The sequence below is a fragment of the Rhipicephalus microplus genome, chromosome 6 (assembly GCF_043290135.1).
Source record: "Rhipicephalus microplus isolate Deutch F79 chromosome 6, USDA_Rmic, whole genome shotgun sequence".
Taxonomy (NCBI): domain Eukaryota; kingdom Metazoa; phylum Arthropoda; class Arachnida; order Ixodida; family Ixodidae; genus Rhipicephalus; species Rhipicephalus microplus.
In genome coordinates this window covers 138,914,391-138,936,733 of record NC_134705.1, presented here as the reverse complement: position 1 = coordinate 138,936,733, position 22,343 = coordinate 138,914,391, and the positions used below count along the sequence as shown (strand labels likewise).

Sequence of the window (22,343 nt, the reverse complement as noted above, 5' to 3'; positions counted from 1 at the left end):
ACTTGGGCAAAGGATTTCGTCAACGTTTGCACAGGGCTTGCGTGTTTCTTGGTCTTTTCAAAAGTGTCATTTGGGCGCTTTTGAAATACATCAATTATACTGTAAGCCCCAAATATCCCTGCCTGTTATTCCTGCTCCGTGATAAAGATTACTTACAAAAGAAAAAAAAAAGCTTCGCAAATTCCCCCTTTGATGGTAGTCAACGGACGCGTTGAGCCGGTCCCGAGTTTGGTGATACTACCAACGACATTACATTGTGGTTGAAGAAAAATAATTTAGGCCCCAAGTACGCATCTAAAGCAAAACGTGGACCTATCTGCACCTTCATATATTGTCTAAAATTTCCCATCCCAGTTTACCGTCCTACTGAAGTTCATGTCTAAGCTTGGGTGCACTGTGTTTTTGCAGCCGAGACCGAGTACGAAGCCAAATGTCTTGCCAGGGCCGAGAAGGGGCCGTGCCTGGCGTACATGCCTTTGTGGGGCTACGATGCCAAGCTGGGTCAGTGCGTGGAATTCATATACGGCGGCTGTGACGGTAACGACAACAAGTACACCACTGAGGAAGAGTGCCTAAGCAGCTGCAAGAAATCAACCCCAGGTAATGTGTCCGTGCAAAGTTTGCGCAAAGCCGATTCGCGCAATGTAATCCGAATGAGTATCACTGATATATATCTCAATGGAAGCATTCTTATGACGAGGAAAATCACCCTTCACGGTGGTCGAGTGGCTAAGGCAATTGGTTGCTGACCCACCGGGCGCGGGATTGAATTCGGGTCGCAGCGTCCGCATTTTCGTTGTGGTGAAAGTGCTTGAGGGCTAATTGCTTAGATTTAGTTGCACGTTAAAGAACCCCGACTGGTGAAGAATTGCGTCTCTAATATTTCTATGGTGTTTTGGGGACGTTAAACGCGAACAATTAAAATGATTATAATCAGAAAATGTAGTCATTCCTGAAATCAACGCTAATGGGCTGACGCCACGAGAGTTCTTTGTACTATCCTGGCATCGGTACTTCATTGCCCGGACGCGGGTAATACCTGAACGTACGAAATTAAATTATATTTAACACGTGAAGATCAGATTAGGTGACACCTGCAATTAGGCCAACAATCAGTATTGATCACATTCTCATATTCGCAAAAAAGTTGTTACTTACAAGCTCAACCAGCGCAATAACAAAACATCCGAATGAACTGTCTGACAATGCCCTTTTCACTTTGTGATTTCGAGTCAAAGTACAAAGCCTTCAATTCACTCTGGAAATTAAAAGTCATCGTTTCAAAAATGGTAAATTGCACGCCTACTGGGAGTTGGTTTCATGCGTCATCATCAGCGTGTAATTATCTACCCTTCATATTTTACCTTGAATCAAACTTCACAAGGTTAATCGACGCATTTTTGCATGCGTTGTATTTGTGTGCAAATTGTGGGCTTATCAGGAATGTCGCTTACACTGGCGTTTAAAAAAAGGAAATTTTCGTCTAGATCGAGTCACGTAAGCAATCACGTTAGAAGACATATGTGAGTACAATAAAGACAAAGTCCCTTTACGATGCGATGGTGTGAGTACCATAGTTAACTTCTATTACTAATTCCTCCTACGTCAATAAATAATTCATCATAGCTTGCTGAATAATGAGATTACTAATTCAATGTTTATTAGACTGCAGTAGAAGGCGATCCAAGCGTTGAATCACTAGAGACGTTTATGATACCTGTCACAAAGGTGCAAATATGGGATGTTTATTCAGTTCTTATAAAATACATGCACATACGGCAAATACAATTGACGTAGCACCGACATTACGCCTGCATAGGGCCTTTTTTCCCAAGCAATTTCAACACTTGGCAAAGCTTAGTCGTAGAACAAGTGACTCTCAAACGAAATTCTTTAGTTCAATTTGTGCTGGGATTTTGTTTTAGCCCTTGATTCATCAGGCCAGCCGTTGCGATGTCCGTTTTTTACAGGCGTTGTCGCATTTAAACTGCACATGTCAGGTATCGCCATTTCCGGGTAGATATAAGCTGTACAATATATATATGAGATCCAACAGAAAACAATTGCAAGGAATGTATAGGGAAAGTTAATAGAACCAATGTATTGTAAATATCAAGAAAGAAAAGTGGGTGAAAAATTAACTTGCCGTGAGCAGGAATCGAACCTATGACCTTCAAATAACGCTTTCGATGCTTTATACATTCTTTTGGCAATATTGTCTGTTAGATCTCAGTAATATTGTGTCAAAACACGGAAAAACAAGAAGCCCTTAGGTATACACTTTTCCCCCTTATCCCTTTCAGCCCTGGATTTTTTATTTTGATCAGACACACTTTTAGTGCGCGTTTTTCTCGTAGTTAGGACCTCAAAAGACCACAAACGAAAAATTGAGCCACTGGTACAAGCATTTTCGGAATAATGAACATGACATCAAATTAGGTAATCAGCGTCCTGTAATTGGAAAACGAAAAAAAGTGGCTTATTTTTTTCTGTCAATCAATAGTTCACGCAAAGTGGAAACCAACGTCTTTTTTCAGTGTAATTTTCACTGAAACAGCTTCGGTACGTCGTCCCGAAAACGCCGCTTACCCGCCTCTACTTATGCGCCTCGGCTTCACAGAAGACCTCGGTCACGCTTCTTCTTCTTTGTGGGTGCTACCTCCATAAACGTGCCACATTATTGGTGTCAATTGCAGTAGGGATCAATGAAGAACTATGCCCCCAAGAATGACCAGTATTGGTTAAATATATATATATATATATATATATATATATATATATATATATATATATATATATATATATATATATATATATATAGGTATGGGATATGGCACAACGGGAGTGTTGTCAACAAGGATAAATATATTTATTTCCCGACAGTTTCGGGAGGGGTCCTCCCTTCATCAGGGGATGAGTTATACTAACATGAACTTCCAAACTTCGTTGCTGTCGCGTCCCTCTCGCCTTGAAAAATGCTTGCGAGAGTGAGAGAACTAAAAAAAGAAAGAAAGAAAATAAAAACAGAAAAAAGAGAAGAAAAAAGACGAAAATAAAAAAGAAAAAAGGAAAAAAAGAAAGTAACAAAGAGGAAGAACCACTGTCAACACTGAGAACGAAAGTCAACACTGAGAACGAAACCAAATGTCCGTTTACGTCCACATCCGGTTCTTATCCCGTGCTGGTCAGTTCTCGGTGTGTGTCGGGCCACCCAAGATTGTCGCCACGGTGGCGGAAGGGGTCCGTGACGGCTTGTGTAAGGAAAGGGTTTCCCCTCAATGGGTCGGTCGGCTCATTAAGGGGAAACCCTTTCCTTACGCATGCCGTCACGGCGTCACGGACCCCTCCCGCCACCGCGGGGACAATCTTGGGTGGCCCAACACACGTCGAGAACTGACCAGCATGGGATAAGAACCGGATGTGGACGTACACGGACATTCGGTTTCGTTCTCAGTGCTGACAGTGGTTCTTTCTATTTTTTTACTTTCTTTTTTTGTTTTTTTTTTGTTTTTTGTTTTCGTATTTTTTCTCTTTTTTTCTTTCTTTCTTTTTTTAGTTCTCTCACTCTCGCAAGCATTTTTCAAGGCGAGAGGGAGGCGGCAGCAACGAAGTTAGGAAGTTCATGTTAGCATAACTCATCTCCTGATGAAGAAAGGACCCCTGCCGAAACTGTTGGGAAATATAGTTATTCTTGTTGACAACGCTCCCGTTGTGCCATATCCCATACCTTCACGAACACTAACTGGCCCATTGAATTATTACTCCCTATATATATATATATATATATATATATATATATATATATATATATATATATATATATATATATTGTGATCTACTAGACAGAGAACAAGAGACAACACTTGATCCTGGGCCAGCTGCTGTACTTCGTCCTTCTCTTCCTTGCTCTCGCTACCCGCGCACCGAAGCGCCAGCGTCTTTCTTGGTCATGACACTCGGCCTTGACTGCGCGCGCCCAGATCTGGCGGCAAAATTTCTGGTGGGTGGGCTTGGCTGCATCGTGGTGGTCAGCCCGGACCGCAATGCAATATGGAGCGACGGTCTGGGGGAAGCGTCTCCGGTGGACGACACTGGCTGCCTCGAGCGCGTCACTTTTTCACGCCACGATGTTTCTTGAAAAACCGCTGTGGACTCAGGTCGCCGGCACTGGCTGCCCCATTGCGGCCGACGCTCTCGGCCGTGCCGCGATTTGGTCCCGGTATCCCAAAGGTAGATCTGGCGGTCGATATACTGGCTGCATCTCGGAGGCCGGCATCGGCCACGCTGAAACTGGGTGCCAGAGTCTTCCATAAATCGAGACTGGCTGCATCGTTGTGGTCGGTCTCGGCCATGCAGAGACTCTCTGTGGGAAGCAGCTAAACATGCACCTGACAGCGCGCTTTGGACGGGCCACAAAATCAGCGGCAGACGTTGAACTCCGGACGAGGGTAGCCGAAAGAGTATTCCAAAAAACGCACTGGGTACCTTGGCTTGTGTCGAGAATGGGTACGCAACTTCTGAGATGTGTGGCACAGAACATAAATTACGGCCGGTTTTGGCATCTGCGGCAGGACATTTTGGGAAGCTGTCATCGTATTGGCTGCTGTCTGCATCTTGAGCGCCAACTTTCTCCTCAAGATATTGGTGAGTTAGACCAGCAGTGATTACCTTGCGCTCTACCGGCGCCATGACCGTAGGCGGCTCAAGCATAGGCAATGTTGGTGTCTCCACTTGCCTCATTAAAGGTGGTATTGGGGCTGGCTTCTTTAACTGAGCTGTAAGAGGACCGGTATTAGCCTCTTCCACTGACATGATGGCGTCGCGTACTTAAGCGGGTACTGAGAGCAGCAGTGGCATGTCGCACCTGCGGCTGACGTCATTCGTAGGACAGGCGGAGAAGCTTTCTGCCACGCTGCTGAATGGCTCCGAGGAACCTTCGAGGTGTTGCTCCACTTCAGCTCGGTGTACTAATGGGGTTCGTCGGTGAAGGGCAATGCAGCACAGTCGAGATGATTCTCTGAGGCTGTTTCGTTGGAGCAACGCCCTTCAAAAGGTCCGACTTCGGTAGTGGCCTCTGGCCGCAGTGAGCTTGCTTCGGGTATCGACAAAGAGTCTAACATCTCATGTGGTAAGCTGCAGTGCACAGCTGCAGCCTCGAGGTGGAAAGCCTCTGGAGCGTGCTCCTCGATACCGGTCAGGTTGGACGGGGTGGTGGTGGAGAGGTGGTAAGGATTACGACCAAAAGCAGCTATGAGCTTGCAGCTCCATTCCGCCCATGACTGCTGCTTCCAGCCTTCATACCGGTGCCACGCCGCTGCACCTTGCCGAAGACGGTCTACAGCCACGGTCCATTTCTGAGATTCCGTCCAGGCCTCGCGCATTGCTATCGCGTTGACAGTTGCCACCCAGCTGTCGGCGTCGTTCCGGACCCCGTGGAATTCCGGTTGTTCGCAGACAGCTGGTGATTGTGAGGTGGCAGGTGGCAACGCAGAGATCACCGACACGAAGCAGTCGAGCTGGTGTGAGAGCTCGATCAGAGAAGACCGAAGCTACCTGCGTTGCTCCGGTGTGCTTGCCTCAAGGTCGTATGAGGCGCTATATCTAACACTGCGTTAATGTCACACAATGCTGGCAACATTGTAGGAGTTCGCTCGGTGATTGACGCTGTCAGTTTGTTAGTCTCGGTGCGAAGCAGTGCGATGGTACACCGCAGTTCCACGGCACTGTCGCACGGGGCTTCTGAACCGCTTTGGTTCGCGTCCGTGGAGTACGTGGTTCTAGTAGTACTCACGGTGGTGACACGCACGTCCAAGGAAGCATGAACAGCGTTTCTTGGCGGCTTATGTGTTGGAAGAGTACCGGACAGGGAATGCAGGCCATGGGAAGCTTGAACAGCATTCCCGAAGGCAAGGAGCCCGTGCGTATTACGGCCGCGAAATGGTAGCATAGTGTCCATTGGGTGATGCCCTGGTACCACAGAGGAGGCATGGACACCGTCCACTGATGGTCCGATGGGCAGCTGAAGCGACGGCCGGGTTGTTGACTCCATCGCCAAAGAAGCGTGAACGGCGTTCCTGGATGGAGAAGCCCGCACTGCCGACGAACCACGATGACACGTTTCGGTGGCTTCCCACAGAGGGTTCACTTGTCGGCTTGCGCTGACGGCAGAATCCATAGCCAAGGACGCGTGCACGGCGTCCCTTGTGAAATGGTACCGGTAACGTGTACTGCAGCCGCCGAGGAGGCCTTGACGCCGTCCCCGAACGGTGATGGCAGTGGCGACAGGTGAACAGCTGCCGAGGAGGCCTTGACGCTGTCCTCGAGCGGCGCTTATCACGGATGTTCTGGATGACGAAGCCTGGACGTAAGACTTCTTCGTCGACTGCGCCATTGTGATGTACTAGACAGAGAACAAGAGACAACACCCGATCCTGAACCAGCTGTTCGTTTGTTTGTTTGTTTGTTTGTTTGTTTGTTTGTTTGTTTGTTTCCCTGGGATGATGGCTCCCCATTCAGGGGGATTGGCCAAGAAAGCGTAGTACAGTTTTTCTGTGATCATTTTAACTGTGCAATGAATTGGTATTATAATAAGACTAATGTAAAAAACAACATAAAAAAAGCGAACGAGAAAAAAAAAAGAAAAGTCAAGTTGAGTAATTTTGAGAATTGAGGTGTTATGACTACCACTCAGCTGCGTTTACTTCACTCTGCCCTGGGGAGTAATAAATAATAATTTTTTGGTTGAAGATCACAAAGGTACACGCTTTGTTGCCTGAATATAATCGCAAACAGCATTAAAAGCATCCCTGTGGCAATGTCCCAAAACTGAGGCATCAAAGCTTAGCGCTGTTTCCGCCGTCAATCTAACGCCTATTTTCAGAAATGGCATAACTAGTAACCTTTTTCGAAGTATATCGTTGCGGCGACAATACAAAAAATAATGATCTAGTGATACCATTTCTCCGCAGAATGTGCAGAGAGGTGATCTTGTCTGACCAGCTCTGTGTAGATACAGGTTTACGGGGGGGGGGGGGGGGGGGGGACACGACATTGAAGTTTAGTAATTAAGACTTCGAGCTTTTTGGACTGGCTCCAGTGGGGTTGCCATGGAAACATGAGGTGGTTATATTCTGTCCATGTAGTTACTTTTTCTCTCGTATTAGTGGAGATTGCTGATTTCCGATATCTTATTGCCGTGATATATTCAACATCTGGCAATATGGACAAAACTGGCCCATCAAGTGCGGCTTGTGCTAAGGAATCGGCCAATTCATTTAATTTTAATCCACAGTGTCCCGGAACCCATAGTAACCTCAGGAGTCTCAACTGCGGGGGTACTAATGTTTTGAATGTGCTTAGAATTCGAGACTTCTCTGAAGCTGTCAAAGCTGCACAAACTGAAAGAGAATCCGTCATTATGACTGCATTGTTTTGATTTGATGGAAGTTTTCGAAGAGCTAAAATAATCGCCACGAGCTCCGCTTCAAAAACTGGAGTAGAATCAGGCAGTCTCACTGAAAAGGACCAGTCACGCGAATCAGAGGCAATGCCTACACCTGCCTTTTAATTATTTGCGAGAGCATCTGTGGCTATTATATTTTTAGTTTCTGCAAGCTCCAAGTAATCTAATATATGTTATTTAAAATTTTGAGAGATTGTAACTTGGAATTTTGGGTAAATATATGATCATACTCAATTATAACATGACAATTCGAGTCATTAGTCTCAATTACATTTCTAATGTTCACATTTATACCTTGTAGTATATTTTGTACAAACATTATCTGAGGTGTGTGAAACCATGGCCAATGAGCACGAAAGAAGGCGTCTGGGTTTGCGATAAAAGCATATTGAGATCTTCTTGCCGGTAAGCTATAAAATTTTAAAAATGCTTGTACGGTCAAAATTCAAAATCGACAAAGTAGTGTAGGCGGGCGCGCTTCCTGGTACAGCACGTTGATAGACACAAACCTAGGAAGTTTCAGACACATTCGCAGTGCTTCTCGCTCCAAGACAACTAGAGGTTTCGTTTTATAAGAAGGGCCACCGGAGAATAATATGCAGCCGAATTCCATGATGGGGCGCATATACATCTTGTACAATGTTATCAAGTTGTGCCTCCGTAACCCATATTTCCGGTTACTTAGCTTGCGTAGTAAGCCTGAAGCCCACTGTGCTTTGGTAGTTATATACTCTTCGGGTGGACTCCAGTTAAGTTTGTCATTATAAGCGATTCCCAAATATTTTATAAAGTCTACTTACTGGATGGGTTCCTGTTTATATAGAATTGAAATTAAAATTGGTTCTGCAAGCGGAAACGCCATGAGCGCGCTTTTGTTGACATTTAACGATAACGAAATCGACTGCAACCAAATTTCTAACATGTTAATATACCTTTGTAATTTAAGTTGTAGTGAGTAAATACCACAGTCAGCAGCAAAGAATGCGATGTGATCAGCATAAATGTAGACAGTGACTTCTTGATCTGTTCGAATTGTGCTCATTAAAGCATTAAATAACACTGGAGATAAGACTGCTCCTTGGGGAACTCCGCGCGTTTGTTTAAATCTAGATGAGGAACATCCATCCTCGACGCAGTAGAATTCTCTTGATTTTAAAAATTTTGCCACCCACTCAATAAAATATTGTGGGAAATTCAATCTCTTTAGCGTATTTAACAATATGAAGTGCTCCAAACTGTCATACGCCTTGGCTATGTGAAGCGTTACTAAAGCAGCGTATTGCCTTTTTTTTCGCGCGAGCTGTATTCGGCTCTCTAAATCAGCATGGGCACAACAAATAGAGAAACCACTACCAAAGCCAATTTGGTTTGCTTTTATTACTAAATTTTCTGCCATACAGATACTTACTCGGCTATGTAGAACACTCTCTACTAGTTTGACCATGTTAGATGTCAGAGAGATTGGTCTGATATTATCGACTGTTAATCCAACACCAGGATTTTTTAGTATAGGAATCACCTTTGCTATCCTCCGGTCCTGCGGCACCCATGAGTTTTTTAAGGAGTAGTTAATAACATTGGCGACATCTCGAGGCGATGAATTGAACAGAATTTTATTCATGAGTACTGTGATTCCATCTGGGCCGGGAGACGCACAGGGTAAATGTTTAATCACGTTGGATACTTAAGTCTGTGTCACTTCGTCAAAGTAAGACTTTGTCGTAGACTTGTGCTAGTTGTTTGGCACTACTGAAGTAAATCTCTTTTCCAGACTTTTACCGATTGCCTCTAAAGTAGTCGTCATTTCTTGCGCCGACAGATTATCACAAGCTGCATTAACTGGTGATGGCAAGATTTTCCAAGCTCTCATATATCGGAACAGTGCTTTCATATGTTTAGGTTTCGACTGGTATTCATAATGTCTTCTGTCATATTCTTGTTTAGCTTGAGCTACCGTTCCCTTAAAGCCCGCAGCAATGAATTTATAATCGGCCCAGTTTGGGGGGATTGATTATGTAAGAGCTGCTTCCAAGCTGCCTGACGTCGTCGGTGTTCTCTTGTACATTCATCATTCCACCAACGGCTATATACCCTTTTTGTGGATTCAAAAGTAAATTCGGCTCTTTTGTAGGATCTTTTGATGACTGCGTTTATCTTCAGTGCTTTTGTATCATCGCTCTCTTCCGAGTAAAAAGCCGATGCTGACTTCAGATCATTCCTAAATTTAGTGCAATTCACAAATACTCTTACATTTGAACAAGATGGAAATAACGGGCAAGAAATTTCAAAACTTATCGGTAGGTGGTCATTGTTGGTGCCACAGTCCAGCGCTTTCCAAGAAGAAGTAGTAATGGCCAAACTGACCAAACTTAAATCTAAGGTCGACCTGGAGTGATTACGAATAAATGTGGGGTTCTGACGTTGAGGCACGTCAGGTCATTAGCCATTGTCCACTCCCACAAGCGTTTCCCACTCAGATCAGTTCTAAAACACCAACTCGTGTGGTGGGAATTAAAGTCTCCAACTAAAACTTTGTCTTTACACCACGACTTTGTAGCTATTTCCAAACTTCGTGTGTCTTGAACTCCATCTGGAAAATGCATATTAACTAAAGTGAAAAGCGTTCAGTTGGGCATTGTAATGTCTACTGCGAAAATTTCGCATTCTGGCGACATATGTTTGTATGAGCATTTGACTTTATACTAATTCTATTATTAATAAAGAAAGCTAGACCCCCACCTCTCGATGGACAGTCTAGTCGAAAAAATTGGAAGTTATTTAACTGGAACAAATTATGTACAGATAGCCATGTCTCTTGTAATGCTGTAATATCAGGAGCGAATTTAGAAGTCAAGTATACCAAATCCGTAGATTCAGAATGAATTGATCGGCAATTCGAATGGAGAATCTTAAGCGACCCTATGGTTTCGAAAGAGCTGCTTCCGCTATAGCTTTCTCTAGAATGCGTTCTTTCAAGAAATCTCTCTTTGAAAGGCTCTCCTTTTTCTTCAGATACTTTTTGTTCTTTGTTTGTTTCGGTGAGTTAGTTTTCCTTGACACAGGGGATCTGGATCACTTCAAGGACCGAGGGTCCAAGTCCATGTCATCGGAATCTATTGTATATGCAGCTTTTTCCTCACTTAGACTCTGTATATCTATTGCAGAGGGTGCTGCAGATGGAGAATACGATGATGCGGTTTCAAATTCCTCATTTGGCTGTGGGCGCCTATTGCAGAGGCTCCTGCAGGCGGATAATACGATGGCGCAGCTTCAGATTCACCGTCAGCTATTGGTCGTGAACTCTCAACATGTTGGAATACTAGGCCTGACTCTCCCGTTGTGCCAAATGTGCGTGTCATCTGGTTAGCCAAAATTTGAGATAGAGAATCGCAAAAGTTAGAAGCCAGTCGTTCCACTGCTTTTTCTAGAGCCTTTTTTACGGCCTTCGCTATATTCAGGGAAATCGACCCATTTATTTCTGAGAGATGTCGTGCTGCAACACTGGCATACCCCTGAGTTCTAGCCTGTATTTCCGCTAGGGCTTCTCGTCGAGAACAGCGCCTACGCCCGATAATTTGAAGAATTTGCATTTCTCGAGCCTTAGCTGAGCAATCATGACTATCTGCGCAATGTTGTTCGTTGCAGAGACATTTCTTTTCTTTAGCTTTGCAGTCATTTGTTTTGTGGTTGTCACCACACATTCGGCATCTGAGTTCTGACCTGCATACTTTAACAGTGTGACCGTATCGCCAGCACTTCGTACCCTGGAGTGGTCGCGGTGATAGCGGTTCCACTCTGTATATTAGTGGCCATGCCTTGATTTCGCTTGAGAGATTCGCTCCAGCAAAGGTTACAATTAACGACTCAGCCGGCATCTTCTGCTTCTCTACCAGTCGTGTACACCTATAAACGGAGATAGCACCAGTCACGGCAAACATCTCTAATACCTCAGACGGGGTCAAGTTAACATCGACACAGCGAACAATACCTTTCACAGATGCCAGAGGCGGAGGAATAAAGGCGCTCACCCGATTGTTCGCGAAACTCGAGCACTTTAATTGGTCTTGGACACAGAGCTGATGAGATTAAAAACATAGAATACCACCTCTGCCGAACTGGCGGACCTCTGTGATGCTGTGAAAGTGAGACGTTGCAGCCCTAAGCTCCACCTGGACCACTTTCGAATTCTTCATCCGAATGAAGCCGTCATTGCTAGGGACGAGGGCCACAGGAACTGCGGGAATGCCGTTGCGCAGAAACTGATCCACTGGTATTTCCTGTGGCGGAAGTGAAGCTGACCAGAGGCAAGCCCCTGGTCCAGGTGAAGAAAACGGCATCTGAGTGCTTTTTCTCGTGCTAAAAGCGCTTACCTAACTGTAAAAGCATCATAAGAACACCTAATAAAGACAAAGAAACCACAGCCACTACACAAACTTAGGCCAAAACCCTAGAGCAAGCACAACCAGCTACTTGCGTGTTTGAGCTACTAGCGTGCTTGTCCAGCTGTTCTTATTCTGTACTTCGTCCTTCTCTTCCTTGCTCTAGCTACCCGCGCGCCGAAGCGCCAGCGTCTTTCTTAGTCATGACAATATATATATATATATATATATATATATATATATATAGAGAGAGAGAGAGAGAGAGAGAGAGAGAGAGAAGTAGATCTTGCGTGAGCGGTCACAACGTGGTTTATTTCGACGTTTCGGCCTAGTCTGGCCTTCATCAGGATTGAGGGTACAGTTTATTGGTGCTCAGCTTTATACAATCTTAAATCAGGGGGGAGAGAGAGAAAGAGGGAAAAAAGAACAAGAAGAAGAAGAAGAAAAATGAGAATATAAGGTGGACTCCTCCGGGCACCCCCTTTCACTATTCCTTCTCTTTCCCCTCCATCTCTCTCCCTTTTCTTCTTTTCACCTTTAGAATGTCTGCGGTCTGTGTATCCTTCTTTTCACGAACGCATTGTTCCCGACCAGACGGTGCCTCCTGGCTCTGGCGGTTCGGTGTGGCTCTTTTTCCCTACACCAAACCGCCAGAGCCGCCACACCGAAAAGCCAGAGACATCCTAAAGATGAAAATAAGAAAAGGGGGAGATAGAGAAGGAAGGGAAAATAAGAGTGAGAGGGGGCGCCCGGGGGAGTCCACCTTATATTTTCTTTTTTCCTTTTTTCTTTTTTTCTTTTTCTTTTTTTACTCTTTCTCTCTCACCCCCTCTGATTTAAGATTGTATAAAGCTGAGCACCAACAAACTGTACCCTCAATCCTGATGAAGGCCAGACTCTAGGCTGAAACATCGAAATAAACCACGTTGTGACCACTCACGGAGGATCTACTTGACTACTTGCAATGCTACGGCCACTTAACCACCATGCCTGCCTATATGAGATCTAACAGACAGTAATGCCAAGGAATGTACAGGGGAAGGTATTAGAACCAATGGAATGTAAATAAAAAGAAAAAAAAAGTGGATGAAAAAATAACCAGCTCATGGCTAGTTATTTTTTCATCCACTTTTCTTTCTTCTTATTTTCATTCCATTGGTTCTAATAACTTCCCCTGTACATTCCTTGTCAATACTGTCTGTTAGATCTCAATAATATTGTGTTAAAAGACGGAAAAACGACCCCTTAGGTATACCCTCTTTTCCTATATATATATATATATATATATATATATATATATATATATATATATATATATATATATATATATATATATATATATATATATATATATATATATTGTAGCGGGGAATTCGCAAGGCAACGACTAGTGGGACCATCGCTGAGTGCGAAGCGCGAGCGGGAGCACGAGCTGTAGACGCTGGACTGCCCGAGCATTTGTGTCCGTACCGGCTGTCGGCCTATTACCTGGCGTCGCTATTAAACCCTCTTACAAAGTGGTGGAAATGTGCTTGGTACGCAAACCTGGAACTTCGAAGCCGGAAGCTGCCCACTGCATCAGCAATCCCTGATCAGACGACCGAGCAAGGCACCAACCAGCAAAGCACGGCCCAATTTCATCTGGTCATCGTGCCTACCACCCTGCGCCAACGAGATCCGCCCTTCTTCAGCGGCACCGAGGATCAAGATGTGGAGGACTGGTTGCAGCTGTTTGAAAAGGTGAGCGCCGCCAACAAGTGGGACGACCCCTCAAAATTGGAGTATGTCCCATTTTATCTCAAAGACGTCGCCAGCCTGTGGTTCACAAACCACCGTACTGAATTTATCACTTGGGCCGGTTTCAAAACCACCCTCGCAGCTGTGTTCGATCGCCCCGCAGTGCGCAAGCTGCGTGCTGAGCAGCGCCTACGCGGACGTGCACAAAGGCAGGGCAAAAACTTCACTAGCTATATTGAAGATGTAATCGATTTATGCCGGCGCTTCAACCCTGAGATGACCAAACATGACAAGATCAGGCATATCTTGAAAGGCATAGACGATTATGCCTATCAAATGTTGCTGGCAAAGGGCCCAAGTACCGTATCCGAACTTGCGACCTTGTGCCAGAGCTTGGAAGAGATTCGGAAACAACGTGCAGCAGTTCGGAGGTCGACGACTGCAGACGACTCTCTCGCTGCCCTGGCCGTCGGTGGTGACAGCTCCCTTCTGGAGCAGATAAAAGAATATGCACGCGAAGAGGTCGCACGACAGCTTTCGTGTCTCTCGTATCTGCCGACCACCGAAGCACCAACGAACCGCCTAACGCCGACAATCAGACAGGCTATTCAGGAGCAGGTCTCCGAGGCGTTGCCATTACCTACGCCTGCTTCTCCACCAACGCCTGTTGCCGCGCCACTGACTTATGCGGCCGTCGCGGCAATGCCTTCATCTCGTCTGTCAATGTATACGCCACAACTTGTGCTACCGTCCACCGCGCCGTTTCCAGCTACACAGCAACACGCCGGAAATCCTTGACGCACTGCTGATAACCGGCCCATATGTTACTTTTGCGGAATTCCAGGTCACGTTGCACGTCTATGTCGTCGGCGCTTCACAGTTAACGCACCAAGATATCCTGACTATTCGTTTCGGCCTCCATACCACGCGCCTCACGTACCACCTGAAGTTCACGAACGCGATGCGCAAACTGCTTCCGGCGCCCGAACATTCGCTTCTAGACGTTCTACTTCCCGCTCGCCTTCACCTTCAACAAGTCGTCGTTCTGTATCGCCTATGCGTCAATGACCCACTCCCATTGAGACGGAAAACTAAATGCCGCAGCTCCGGAGGCACGAGCTGCGTCATCGTCTAATCGTTTAAGTCCTCGCCTGTCTCCCGCCATTCTTATCGATGTAATCGTCGAAGGTGTACGAACACTCGCACTCATCGATACCGGTGCCGCGATATCCGTGATTAGTCAAAGACTCTGCCGCTCTCTTCGTAAAGTGACGATGCTTTCTCCTGTGGTTTCTCTTAGTACTGCGAGCGCCCAACAAATTGAGCCCGTCGCGGCATGTACGGCAAAAGTGGTTATTCGAGACGTTTTGTACATCATTTAATTTCACGTGTTGGCTTTATGTTTCCACGATGTCATCCTAGGATGGGATTTTTTGTCACGTCATCACGTCATCGTGGACTGCGCTCGGGCCGAGTGGAGCTGTTACCGTTTCGTGATGCGCCTTCTGTTGATGCGGCCGTATCTAGTGTGGCTAACCTTGTCGTCGCGACGGACATAGACCTTCCTTCTTTCAGCGCCCAGTTTGTCCCTGCCCACTGTGCTTCACTTTCTGACGCTACCGTCCTATTCACGCCATCAGACATCTTCGGTAGCCGCCACCACACATCGCTGCCATTCGCCGTTCTTGAGCTTTGTCAAGACATTACCGGGATATTTATTTCCAATCCCAACTCGTGCCCCCTCAGTTTGCGCCGCAACGAGACGCTCAGCCACATTCAGCTTATCGATGAAGGTACTATCGTGCCTGCCGATTTCTTCGACACCAAGCCGAATGTGGAGCTGAACGCGTTGGTTCCTCACTTTGCCTCGAACAGCGTGTCTACCGATGCATTTCACCGTTCTATTGACAGCCATCTCGCCCCGGCTCAATGAGAGCAGCTTGTTACCCTGCTGCACGAATTCAAGCGTTCGTTTGACTTTCCCCAAGTGGTGCTAGGAAGAACGAACACCGTTGTGCACACAATTGACACAGGAAAGAGTACTCCTTTGCGCCAGCGCCCTTATCGTGTGTCACCAGCCGAGCGTCGGGTAATTGCAGAACAAGTAGACGACATGCTACACCGTGGAGTCATCAAGTCTTCTTGTAGTCCTTGGTCTTCCCCAGTTGTACTCGTCAAAAAAAAGGATGGTTCAATCCGGTTCTGCGTAGACTACAAGCGCCTAAACAACATTACGAGGAAAGATGTTTACCCTCTCCCCCGCATAGACGACGCTCTCGATTGTCTCCAAGGTGCAGAATTCTTTTCCTCGCTTGACCTTCGCTCAGGTTATTGGCAGGTCCCAATGGCTGAGTCTGATCGTCCAAAAATGGCGTTTGTCACACCGGATGGCCTCTATGAATTTACCGTGATGCCATTCGGACTCTGCAATGCGCCTGCCACATTCGAGCGAATGATGGACAGCATTTTACGCGGTCTCAAATGGAACATTTGCTTGTGCTATCTTGATGACGTAGTGGTTTTTTCACCCGATTTCACTTCGCATCTCACTCGTCTGCCAAGATTCTACAGTGCCTTACAAATGCCAGGCTTCAGCTTAACCTGAAGAAGTGTCACTTCGGGGCTAAACAACTCACCATACTTGGTCATGTCGTCTCGAAAGCCGGCATTCTTCCCGACCCTGACAAGCTTCGTGCTGTTGCCGAATTTTCTAAGCCGACTACTGTTAAAGAACTTCGGAGCTTTGTGGGCCTGTGCTCCTATTTTCGTCGCTTTGTCCGGAACTTTGCCTCCATCATCGCTCCACTCACCAAACTCCTTGCTGGCCCTGCAGATCTTTCGAATTGGACAGCAGCCTGTGACGAATCCTTCGCAACACTGCGCCAACTCCTTACCTCACCACCCGTACTGCGCCATTACGACCCTACTGCGCCAACCGAAGAACACACGGATGCAAGTGGCGTCGGCCTTGGTGCAGTACTCGCGCAACGCAAGCCAGGTTTTACGGAGTATGTGGTCGCCTATGCCAGCCGCGCCCTCACTAAGGCAGAAGCCAACTATTCTGTCACGGAAAAAGAGTGCCTCGCGATTGTGTGGGCGTTAAACAAGTTTCGCCCCTATTTGTACGACCAAACTTTTGATGTGGTAACTGACCATCACGCACTCTGTTGGCTGGCTTCGCTGAAAGATCCTTCCGGCCGCCTCGAACGTTACGCACTACGCCTCCAGGAATTCGACATACGCGTCGTCTACCGATCGGGGTGAAAGCACTCTGACGCAGATGCGCTTTCACGATCACCCGTGAAATCTGATGATACGGATATATCAGCCCTGTACCTTCCCCTCTCTGCCGTCAGCGTCACAGACATGCCATCCGAACAGCGGAAGGACCCTTGGATCGCCTCGCTCTTAAATATGCTGTCCGACGCATCAACTTCTGGTTACCCGCGTGCTCTTCGCCGCCAAGCAACGCATTTCGCCATACGGAATGGCCTGTTATACCATCGCAACTATCAAGTGGCGGGTCGTAAATGGCTGCTAGTCATACCCAGCCATATGCGGTCTGATATCTGCAAATATTTTTATGCTGAACCGCAACACGCACACGCCGGTGCGCTAAAGACGTATGAGCGGATCTGCCAACGTTACTACTGGCGGGGTATGTACACGTTTGTACGCAAACACATTCGCTCATGTTCCCAGTGTCAGCAGCGCAAGACATTCCCTCATTCACCCGGTCAACTGCAGCCTTTGCCATGTCCTGCACGCCCATTTGACCGTGTTGGGATTGACCTATACGGCCCGCTACCATGCTCTGTTGGTGGTCATCGATGGGCGATTGTGGCTGCCGACCATCTGACAAGGTACGCCGAAACGGCAGCGCTACCTTCGGCTGGCGCTCGTGGCGTTGCAACCTTCATCTTGCACCGGTTTGTTCTTCGTCATGGTGCACCACGGGAGCTCCTGAGTGACAGAGGACGCGTATTTTTGTCCGAAGTTCTGCAGCAGCTCCTACATTCATGCCGTACGGTACACCGCACATCAACAGTCTACCACCCTCAGACGAACGGCCTAACGAAACGTTTCAACAGAACCCTCGGAGACATGCTCGCTATGTATATTGATTCCGACCACTCCAACTGGGACGTTGTTCTTCCTTTCGTGACGTACGCCGACAATACGGCGATTCAATCAACAACAGGCCTTTCTCCATTTTTTCTTTTATATGGTCGTGACCCATGCAACGCACTCGACACAATTCTGCCATACAATCCTGATGCCTCCGAGTTCAGCCCAGTATCTGAAATGGCCGAACATGCCGAAGAGTGTCGTCAACTTGCACGGTTCTTCACAGCCGATAACCAAGCCCTCCAAAAAGATCGCCACGACCATGATCTTGTTCAGAATACCTTCCCCGTCGGTTCTCTCGTGTGGCTCCGACTGCCTTTCCACTCTCCTGGACTGACTCCCAAGTTTGCACCGAAGTATACGGGCCCTTACCGCGTCATACAGCACCCTTCTTCTGTCACCTATGTGATTGAACCACTCAAGCCGTCCACGGACAAGCGCCGCCTTGGTCGTGAGACGGTCCACGTCAGTCGCCTCAAGCTCTGTTACGACCCTCCTGTTCTCTCATCACCTTGAGTCGCCAGGATGGCTCGTCTTCGTCGCCGGGGCATTGTAGCGGGGAATTCGCAAGGCAACGACTAGTGGGACCATCGCTGAGTGCGAAGCTCGAGCGGGAGCACGAGCTGTAGACGCTGGACTGCCCGAGCATTTGTTTCCGTACCGGCTGTCTGCCTATTACCTGGCGTCGCTATTAAACCCCCTTACAATATATATTGTTACCATAGAGATACACATTACATACAACCTTCCTTTATTGCACTCAACCATAATGCATTCGATGTGAACAGTACCATAACGTCCATTCTAAGTGGCGTAAGACAATAACTTTGACACCAGTGTATTTAAACACATATTTGGGTAGAGCACCACTGCTGGCCCCCGCCGGGAATGCACATCATCACAAGAGCACGATTGGCCACCCTGGTGCTGCCCTTGGCCACTACCTCCAGCATGAATGCACCAAATAACTCTCGGGCCTCGGTCCCCAGCGGCTGCGAAGCACTGTCCTAGGCCCTTGTCATACTGGTCATGCCATGGAGGGTGCTAAAAATCTCTGGGTCCGGACAGGTTGTCACTGAAATCTTAACTTGGCTACGTTTAATGGTAGAACGCTACCTAGTGAGGCTACTCCAGCAGTGCTAATCGAGAAATCAGAGGGTGTTAAATGGGATGTAATAGGGCTCAGTGAAGTTAGAAAGACAAGTAAGGCTTATACACTACTGAAGCAGCAACAATTCCTATGATGTCGTGGCTTATTCGACAGAAGAAAACTATAGGGTTGGGTTCCATATGCATAAAAATACAGCGGGCAACATAGAGAAATATTGCAGCTTCGGCGAAAGGATGGAAAGCATGGTAATTAAGTTCAAAAAGAGGTACAAGAAAACGTTGGTACGGGATTATGCACCTACATCTAGCCATGATGACGTATTAGCTGAACGCTTCTACAAAAACGTAGAATCAGCAATGGCATACTGCACTGATGGGCTACTTTTACGCTGGCTGGAGACCATGAAGTGGGTAATCTGACATTGGGTCTATGATGACCGAGTAATTACTAGTAGAGTTCAAAGAATGTAATGATTTAGGGATCACCAATACCTTCTTTGGAAAATGGGTAACTGTAAGTAGAGTCTTAATCGCGAAATTAAAAAGTAGTTCATTCTGTGTGCAGACCCTAGCATTGTACAGCATGTGGAAGAAGTTGGCAAGATCTGCTTCAGTGACCGTAGAGTGTTAAGGCCTCGAATTCGCATAGACGGAAAAAAACAGCTGAAACTCACACGAAAGAAGTCAATTAATTAGCTAGCCAGGCATTTTGCTGGGATATTGCGTTCATGGTATCGTGAACATTTAAAGTATACTCTCTCGGTTCACATCTATACAACATTCAGTCGGATAACTTGTTATTTCCTCTATACCGCACGTCTCATCATTAGTACTAGAGAGGCAAAGTTTCTCTTGGAGAGAAATTTTTGTTTTCTGAATATTTGTTTTCTGAAAAGCATATCCGCCCGCTTCTTTGCTGAGCGCTGTTACACGTTGTGCCTAGCTGTAACTCAGTAAACGAGCACAGCAAGAAGTCGACTTGCTCGGGCGCCTTGAGCCACGCGGATCATCTCTTGCTCGCGGGTATGTCACGCGTCCGGCGTCCGCACTCCCACTACGCATGCGCGACTCGCCTCTTTCCCTATATCCAACAGCTACGCGTTCCTCTCTAATCTTTTCTCCTACCACATGCTTCTGCTCGCTCCCCTATTGCGAATGCGCGTCCCCTCTGTCTCCTCTCTAACGCTCTCTTTCTCCTGTCTAGCAACTCCAACGCAGTGAGCGACGAATAACCTACGTTCGCTCCCCCTTTCCTCTCGGCATTCCTCCCCATGGCGTCTTGGAATTCTGACGCGATTAGCGTCTGCTAGTTTCTAGATCAGAAACACCGACTGCTGCGCTGCAGAACTACGATGCCCCGTGTTACCCCATGGTCCCCTTTGTGTAGATGGTGTTTTTTTTGTTTTTGCTGCCGCTAACTGGATTACATTAAGGCCACCGCCGCTGAAATGAAGAATATGAATAAATCAAAACTAACGACTAAACTGCTAGCACTTTTAAAAATGAAAACAAAATAAAGCTTCGTACCTAACTGCATTCCGATCGGTGAAAAGAATATAAAACAAGAAAATACGCGTATGACTAAAATCCAATGAACATACAACAGGACAAAAACCAACAATTCGAAAAGTAACAAAAGCTAAATACAAGTAGTATTCTGTGTTCATTTGACTTGCACGCATTTTGAAAATGATTCGCATCTGTATATATCGACAAATGAACACACGTACGCAAATGCGCTCACATTTGGCGTTAGAGAGTATCGTAATCGTCCATTCTCGTATTTTCTTTTCAGCGTCTTTGAACGTGAACGCTGGGCGCAAGCTCGAGGAATCGCAGCCACATGGTAAGAAAGCACCCTCTGTGTAGGCGACATTATGATCCACCCCATGAGCTTGTTCTGATATGTAAAAGCGCATATGTGCCTTATTCCGCACACGTTTGTGCAATCACTGGTGGCTTAAGTTAGCCCTGCGCTCCTCGATTACGTCTTGTATATTATTGCATGCAACTATATTGCCATATATGCTACCAGCACGTTTGGCAGCCTAAATATTTTTTTCCTGCTAATGCACAACCACACGCAACACTTGTATATAACATCACTCTTTCACCATACAGAACCCGGAAATGGCTTTGAATTTCGTGGGATGATCGGCCCCTGATTCAACTGAGCTCTGAGCTTGTCTTTCGCAGTGAACCCATTCGCCTGTTACATGCCACCTGACCATGGACCATGCCGTGCATCCATCCCTCGCTATTACTTCGACAATGAAACACAAACGTGCCAGGAGTTCACCTACGGAGGCTGCCAGGGCAACGCCAACAACTACGAAACGGCGGAGCAGTGCAAGGCCAGCTGCAAACGTGAGTAGCCAAGTTACGAGTATCAGCAGGTCAGAGAGGCCATGGCCTTTTGTTGGTATGTTACAATATTCGGCGACAACTTGAAGGCGTTTTCCTTTTACCTGGAAGCAAAGTTCTAGCTGTAATCGTCACCTTAATCATTGTCACAATAAATTTGAAATAAAAGGCTTTTTTTTGGTGAATACCAACACGCACAAACACTAATTCATAGTTACATGTCTATTTACGCAAAAAGGGAAGTTCAGAAAATAGAGATTGCACTGCACTGAGCAGCTTTATTTTTGAAAATGGTAGAATTCGTGGGACGCCGAATTTTTACAAAACAACGAATGTGCCTCTCTGAAAACAGAAGAAGAAATCATATTCATTTGTTTAGTCAAATTTTGTCGCAGTGCAAGAGGAACGAGTAAAGACTCTAGGCAGAAAAATTTTAAGGCAGAATTCAGGCGACAATTCTTCTGTGAAATTATCACTTGCCCCTTAACCGGGGCAAAGGATTTCGTCAACGTTCGCACAGTGCTCGCGTGTTTCTTGGTCTTTTCAAAATGATCATTTGGACGCGTTCAATATACATCAGTTATACTATTAGCCCCAAATATTTCTGTCTGCCATACCTGCTCAGTGATAAAGCTTGCTTACAAACGAAAAAAAAGCTTCGCACATTCCCCCTTTGATGGTACAGTCAACGGACGCGTTGAGCTGGACCCGAGTTTGGTGATACAACCAATGACGTTACGTTGTGGTTGAAGAAAATTGAATTTGGCCCTAAGCAAGCATCTAAAGCAAAACGTGGACCTATCTGCACCTTCACATATTGTCTAAGCTTTCCCATCCCAGTTTGCCGTCCGACTGAAGTTCGTGTCTAAGCTTGGGTGCACTGTGTTTTTGCAGCCGAGACCGAGTACGAAGCCAAATGTCTCGCCAGGCCCGAGAGGGGGCCGTGCCTGGCGTACATTCCTATGTGGGGCTACGATGCCAACCTGGGTCAGTGCGTGGAATTCATATACGGCGGCTGTGACGGTAACGACAACAAGTACCCCACTAAGGAAAAGTGCCTAAAAGGCTGCAAGAAATCAACCCCAGGTAATGTGTCCATGCAAAGTTTGCGCAAAGCTGATTTGAGCAATGTAATCCGAATGAGTATCACTGATATATATCTC

At 46.5% G+C, this 22,343-nt stretch overlaps 1 protein-coding gene across 4 annotated transcripts in view; it reads left to right on the top strand.

Moving 5' to 3' along the window:
* The window catches only part of LOC119167311 (papilin), an 87,531-nt gene that overhangs the window by 25,555 nt on the left and 39,633 nt on the right, over positions 1 to 22,343 (top strand). For 3 of the 4 annotated variants that reach the window (XM_075866704.1, XM_075866705.1, XM_075866703.1), the window contains 4 exons: positions 409 to 600; positions 20,612 to 20,662; positions 21,013 to 21,183; positions 22,075 to 22,266. In XM_075866704.1, the coding sequence (XP_075722819.1) occupies positions 409 to 600; positions 20,612 to 20,662; positions 21,013 to 21,183; positions 22,075 to 22,266 (606 nt within the window). The remainder of the gene's footprint in view (positions 1 to 408; positions 601 to 20,611; positions 20,663 to 21,012; positions 21,184 to 22,074; positions 22,267 to 22,343) is intronic. The other variant, XM_075866706.1, reaches the window with a different exon arrangement.